At 42.0% G+C, this 7340-nt stretch overlaps 1 protein-coding gene across 1 annotated transcript; it reads right to left on the bottom strand.

The window, feature by feature from the left end:
• Positions 1–4890: 4890 nt before the first annotated feature.
• On the bottom strand, positions 4891–5817 carry LOC138615177 (olfactory receptor 4A15-like). Its single transcript, XM_069688802.1, has one exon. The coding sequence runs from the start codon at positions 5815–5817 to the stop codon at positions 4891–4893; it is 927 nt and encodes a 308-aa protein (XP_069544903.1).
• Between the last annotated feature and the right edge of the window lie 1523 nt (positions 5818–7340).

The raw sequence follows: 7340 nt of genomic DNA, 5'->3' as shown, positions 1-7340 counted from the left end.
ACATTAAAACTTGATGATTCGTTCATCCACATGAACTCTTTTCCCATCCATTTTACAAATCATAATCAACCAGAATGTTAATTTGTTGCATTACATTGCTATATTATCCTATTAAATTTTTGTTTTTACATTCTCAAGTAAAGATAGGTAGGTAGGTAGGTATTTACTTTATTAATCCCCGAGGGGAATTTTTTTTCGTTACAGCAGCATACAGAAGCAATAAGATATAGAAATAATAGAATAAAATAATGGAATAGAATCTAACAATAGAAAAGCAATAAAATAGCAGTAAATAGCAGTAAAAAATATAAAATATTAAATGCACAGTATATACAGTACATTATATATCTATACATATCATATACAAACAAACCAAGAAACACAGTCAACAGTATTATTGTACTGTGATGGATTTTGCCAGAGGTGAGTTATTGTAAAGTCTTATTGCAGTGGGCAGGAATGATCTCCTGTATCTGTCCTTGTGACAGCAGAGCTGGAGGAACCTTTTGGAGAAAGTGCTCCGCTGTCCCTGCAGCAGGTGGTGGAGAGGGTGGACAGGATTATCCAAGATGGACAATAGTTTGTTCAGCGTCCTCCTCTCCACCACCTTTTCCAGACTGTCCAGTTTGTAGCCGATGATGGAGCCGGCCTTCTTAACCAGTTTGTTAAGTCTGTTGGTGTCTCCGGCTCCAATGCTGCTCCCCCAGCAGACCACAGTGAAGTACAGTTCACTGGCCACAACAGATGGTAGAACATCTCCAACATCTTGCTGCACACATTGAAGGATCGAAGTTTCCTCAAGAAAAAGAGTCGACTCATCCCCTTCTTGTAGACAGCATTGATGTTGGTCTTCCAGTTCAGTCTGTTGTCGATGGAGACACCAGGTACTTGTACTCCTCCACCATGTCCACCTCCTCTCCCAGAACTCTCAGCGGTTGTGGAGCCGTCGTCTTCATCCTGAAGTCGACCACCATCTCTCTGGTCTTGGCCACGTTCAGGAGCAGGTGATTTCTTCCCGCCCACTCCACAAAGTCCTCCACTACTGCCCTGTACTCATCCTCCCGTCCATCCCTTATACACCCTACCACTGCAGAGTCATCAGAGAACTTCTGCAGATGTCTTGACTCTGAGTTGTACTGGAAGTCAGTGGTGTATAAGGTGAACAGAAAGGGAGACAGAACAGTTCCCTGAGGAGCTCCAGTACCACTGACCACCGTATCAGACAGCACACTGCCCAGACGGACAAACTGTGGTCTGCCTGTCAGGTAGTCATTGATCCAGGAGACGGTGGACGCGTCCACCCCCACCACCCGCAGCTTCTCACTCAGTAGCAGTGGTTGGATGGTGTTGAATGCACTGGAGAAATCAAAGAAAGTGATTCTCACAGAGTCACCGGTTCCATCCAGGTGAGACTGAGCTCGTTGCAGCAGGTAGATGATGGCGTCGTCCACTCCCACATGAAGCTGGTACACAAATTGCAGAGGGTCCAGAGAAGATTTCACCATCGGCCTGAGGTGGGCCAAGACCAGCCTCTCCAGCACCTTCATCACATGAGATGTGAGGGCAACCGGTCGGTAGTCGTTGAGGCCAGATGGAGTCGTCTTCTTGGGGACTGGAACCAGGCAGGACGTCTTCCACAGCACCGGGACCTCCTCCTGCTTCAGGCTCAGGTTGAAGAGGTGTTGTAGGACCTCAGCCAGCTGGACGGCGCAGGTCTTCAGGACCCCGGGGCTGATGCCGTCAGGTCTTCAGGACCCCAGGACTGATGCCGTCAGGTCCTGCAGCCTTGCGCTGGTGGAGTCTCTCCAGCTGTTTCCTAACCTGGCCAGTCGTCACAGAGAGGGGGGTGAGTGTGTGTGTGTGTGTGTGTGTGTGTGTGTGTGTGTGTGTGTGTGTGTGTGTGTGTGTGTGTGTGTGTGTGTGTGTGTGTGTGTGTGTGTGTGTGTGTGTGGAGGGGAGGGGAGAGGTGTCGATGGAGGAAGAGCCCTTTGACATTGAGGGCTCTGTGCAGTTCACCAGGGGGCGCAGAGGGGGGAGGGGGAGAGGCAGCAGAGGTGTTTGGGAGGTGTGAGGTGTGGAGGAGACAGATGAGGGTGGTGAACTAAACCTGTTGAAGAAACAATTTAGCTCATTGTTCCTCTCCAGGTTCCCCCTGGTTGTTCCTCTGTTCCCCCTGGTTGTTCCTCCAGGTTCCCCCTGGTTGTCTCTCTCTCCCTCTCTCTCTCCCCTTCAACCCAGTAATCTCCTTCATACACACACCTCCCTCACATTGTTCTGCTGGAGTTTGGCCTCCAGCTTCCTCCTGTAGGAGTCCTTGCACTCCCTGAGCTTCTCCTTCAGGTGGCGCTGCACTCTCCTGAGCTCCTCCCTGTCCCCAGACCTGAAGGCTGCTTTCTTCTTATTAAGAAGCACCTTCAGGTCACTGGTGATCCACGGTTTATTGTTGGGGAAGCAGTGTACAGTCCGGGATGGTACGGTGGTGTGTTCACAGAATTTAATGTATTCTGTGATACAGTCCGTCCTGCTGTTGATGTCCTCCCCATGTGGTCCACACAGCACATCCCAGTCCGTGGACTCAAAGCAGACCTGCAGGGCGTCTTTAGCCTCCTGTGTCCACCTCCTCACAGTCCTGGTGGTCACAGGCTGCCTCTGCACCAGGGGAACATACTTGGGAGTCAGCAGGACCAGGTTGTGGTCTGATCTACCAAGGGGGGGAAGGGCAGTAGTACTGTATGCATCCATGGCATTAGCATACAGTAGGTCCAGAGTTTTATTGTTCCTTGTGGGGCAGTTAACATACTGGTGCAAAGTTGGCAGTACTTTATCCAGACTGGTTAAAGTCTCCAGTAACTGCCAAAAATGCACCGGGATGCTGAGTCTGAAGTTTAGACACAGTGGAGTAGATGGTGTCTACTGCTGACTCTACGTCAGCTGATGGAGGAATGTACACAATGATAACGATGGTGGACGAGAACTCACTCTGCAAATAATATGGGCGCATCCCCACGGCTAGCAGTTCAATGTCCGGGCTACAGAAACGTTCCTTCACACACACGTGGTCGGGATTGCACCACCTCTCGTTCACATAGACTACAATCCCTCCACCTTTCTTCTTGCCGCTCCGAACAACGTCTCTGTCCGCCCGAACAGTCCTGAAGCCGGGTACGGCCGCGCTGTGGTCCGGGAGATGTGAGTGCAGCCATGTCTCGGTGAAACACATGATGCTGCACTCCCGGTACTCTCTCTGGGTCTTTACCAGCGCGCCGAGCTCGTCCGTCTTGTTGGCCAACAACCTCACGTTCCCCATTAAGATCTCCGGTACCGATGGTTTATATCTCCTCCTCTTTGCCTTCAGCTTAGCTCCAGCTCTGCAACGTCTTCTCCGAAGTTCGTCCGGGATTTCAGGCCTCGCTCCGGGCAGCAGCAGTCGAGGCCTACCCAGCGCGATCAGCTGATCACGAGAGTAAACAATGGCCCCAATCCGCTGTGCGTAGCTCTCCGTTACAAAGCTGGAAAAAAGTAGAAGAGCCACCAGAAAAGTGGAAAAGTTACAGTCTCTTTATTTTTTTGAGCAGTGTGTATCAGTGCACAATATGAGAAAAAAATCATTAAAGACTGACCCTCTGTTCTACAGTTCTTTAACCTAATGCTGTTTGATGTTATCTTGGATTTTTACAAAGGATGATGATAGTTTACAATGTAAATGCGGTGAAAATGAATGTGGTGGAGTGACAGCACGTCTGATATAATGAGCACAATTCAATCTGAGATATAGATTTGCTTTTATCATGTACAGTTCAGATTAGTTTATGGAATATTTATAGGTCACGAGCAAAAATGAGCCTGCTGGTTAGAATGATAATGATAAAATGGACCCATGTCCAAATAAGATGTGATATGAAGTGAAATTAAATGTGTGAGAGGCTTCGTTATACGTATCAAGTTGTCTGTCACGTTTCATTTCTACAATCTGGCTTCAATTCACCACCTCACCGTCTGTGTTGATAATTTTCCCCGGTGGTCAGAGTTTGTTTACAGGTGTGCACTATTTACCATCAAGTTTGTTTTTATAAATCCCGACTTTTGCGTGGGGAGTGTCGTACGCCTTTTTCAGGCCCTGTTGTGTGCGTACGCAACGTTTAGAAATGAGGCCCCTGATCTGTTCCAAGTCCTGAGTGATGCAGAAAAAGGCGGTTGAACTGTGTTTTCTCTGAAAGCTGGTTGCCCTGTTAGACATGGGTTGTACTGCCTCATACTATGTGTTTATTCTATTATGTGTATGTGCTGGAGACAAAGATCAGCTTATGACAGTTAACTGTTCATGCAAAATAAACAGATCATTTTAACACAACAACATTATTGGTTTATTTGCTTTGAATTTTATTTTATTGTTTTTTTCTTACTAAAACTTACAACAAAACTTATTATGAAATGTTAGAAGTTACAGTCCAAGTGACCACACACTGATAAACAAACACTCATCTTTAAAAAACTTAAAATGCACATATTACAAATATAAGAACTTCAGTACAACAAAATGATTAATATACATTTGTATGCTCTCATTCAAAGTGATTTAGATTTTTAATATTACGTATCAAAGATGGTGCACCTTATACTGATGACATATTCTGTATTTAAAATGTTGACACCTGCTAAAACTATTGTAAACTTCATTATTATTGTACCACTGAATATGATCACAAGTAACAGATCAAGCAAAACTTTGTGGCACAAATCATTATGGAGAATCGACGTGGCAAATTAATCCTTATATTAATTAAGCTAAAGATAGTATTTCATCTGTATCATTCAATAAAACAAATATCCCACATTTCCTCCAAGTAAATCACATCTCTGTGTAACTAGCACAGAATAAATCATTCTTATTTAACTTAGTTTGACACGACGGAAAAGCTTTTTGAGGTGTTTAGAGATTTCCTTCATTTTTAGACCATATATAATTGGATTAAAAAGAGGATTATACAGAACCACTTGTAAAGTCATTATTAAACGCACACTTTTTGGAAAATCAAATTCTATTCGAGCTATACTGACATCATATATAATCAAACAGAAGAAGCAGATTAAAACCAACAGGTGAGGTAAACAGGTCTCTGCAGCTTTTTTCCTGACATCTCTACCGCTGCGGTAGGATATTATAATGATCTTTGTGTAAGTAAAAAGTATGAAAAGCACAGGGAGAAGTCCAAGATTTAGCAATACAACCAAACCATATACATATATTGCTTTTGACATGAAACAGTGAAGTTTAAAGAATGAATTGTTGCAAAAAATCCCTTTCAAAGTGAAGTCACAGAGTTTTTTGTCAGCACTTAATCCAGTTGGCACTGCAATCTGCATGGCAGGCAGAAACCAAGCTAACAGTAGTAATGTATTAACAGTTGTTTTTCTCATGATAGTTGGATATTGCAGAGGTTTACATATAGAAACATATCTATCAAAGGCCATGGCTACCAACAGTAAGAAATCTGAACCACCTAAAGTATAAAACATAAAATACTGAAAAAGACACGCTTGATAAGATATGATCTGTTTTTCAGATAACAAGTCAACCAACAGCTTCGGGTAGATATTAGTGCTGAACAGAATAGAGTTTACTGACAAAGCTGCAATGAAAATGTACATCGGCTCATGGAGGTTTTGGTGAGCCCAGATCAGGTACACAATGATAGAATTACTGAAAATTATTAAAACATACAATGCACACATAATTAAAAAATAAAGATATCTGTATTTGCCCACTTCTACATACCCACCAAGAGTTATGTATGTCACATTTAATTCATCATTCATTTCAATATTGTTAGTAATTCAATAATTATGATTGAAATGGTAACAACAAAAGTATATGAATCAAAATAAGAAAACGAGTGTAGATGTTAAGACTGCCTCAAAAGAATTACATTAAATTGTCTTATTGATTTCCAGATATCTGACCTTATCATTACCTTGACTGCTTGATCATCTGTGGAAATGAGAAAGTGAGGGAAGTTTTTATGAGATATCTTTATCCTCAAAGGATCTCATTAAACTTTCCATCAGCGTGACAAAAACAACATTAAAACTTGATGATTCGTTCATCCACATGAACTCTTTTCCCATCCATTTTACAAATCATAATCAACCAGAATGTTAATTTGTTGTATTACATTGCTATATTATCCTATTATATTTTTGCTTTTGCCTTCTCCTGTAAAGCACATTGAACTGCATTATTTGTATGAAATGTGCTGTACAAATAATGTTTATTATTATATAGCTGATCAATATATTACAACGCTGTTTCCACAAAAAGTGGCACGCTGTGTAAAATATAAATATAAACAGAATACATTGATTTGCAAATCATATAAACCCATGTAATTAAAATAAACTAAAGATAACACATCAATGTTGATACTGAGAAAATTAAAACAGATGTATTGTTTTATAAAAAACATGTTTTTGAATTTGATGACAGTAACATGTTTCAAAAAGTTGGGCACAAATGACGGGAAAAGTTGTGTAATGCTAAAAAATAATTGAAGAAAAATACTGATTAACTGAAGTAACATGATTGCCAATTAAAAGAGCATCTTTCACCACTCATGAAGCACTACGTGAGCAAATAGTGCATCAATTTAATAATAATGTTCCTCAACATAAAATTGCAAAGAATTTGGGGATTTCATCATCAACAGTATAAAATATAATTGTGTTGTTGTTACTCTGCATGAGTTGCTACATCCATCTCACTTCTCTTAACTGATTGATTCCCAAAGTCCCGATCGCCTCATAACATATTGGATATCTAAATAAACAGCATAACTTGACCTTTCTGATGATTGCCATCATTTCTCTGTACAACAAAATGTTTTCAGCCAGTCCAGTTTTGAAATCACAGCTGACCTCTGTACTGTCTCCAACATAGTGCTGATATTACAACCTACTTTGTATGAATAATAATTATAATAACAACGTATTTATTGGTCTATAGTACAACTGAGGTATTTGCCAATATCACAGGACGTATACTGAACGGTTAGTCCCAATAATGACCAATCATGACACTGGCAGCAATTATGAACATTATATTCACTAGCTAGGACCCCGTCTCAGGAGCCGAGCGCAAACCTTCATTGATTATTTGTAGCGTTGAGGAATGGTTGAGGGAGATTAAGCCAAGGTGAGGGTTTAGCGGTTTGTGGAAGGCTTCGTTGAGGATCCACTGTGCCTCCCGGGCCTTGCAGATCCTGAGTTACCCGAGTGGGACGGAAGGATAATGACTATGAAAAATGATAACCATAAGTACAATGGTTTAACAAGAGGGAGGGAGG

The sequence above is a fragment of the Brachyistius frenatus genome, unplaced genomic scaffold (genome assembly GCF_029030835.1).
Source record: "Brachyistius frenatus isolate BFR_SWC_R1_liver_20210118 unplaced genomic scaffold, ASM2903083v1 Contig_750, whole genome shotgun sequence".
NCBI classification, from domain to species: Eukaryota; Metazoa; Chordata; class Actinopteri; family Embiotocidae; genus Brachyistius; species Brachyistius frenatus.
This window is presented reverse-complemented; position numbering and strand designations above follow the sequence as displayed.

Excerpts from the sequence above, each read along its gene's own strand:
- LOC138615177 (XM_069688802.1), bottom strand. The coding sequence starts at position 5,817 with ATGAATGATGAATTAAATGTGACATACATAACTCTTGGTGGGTATGTA.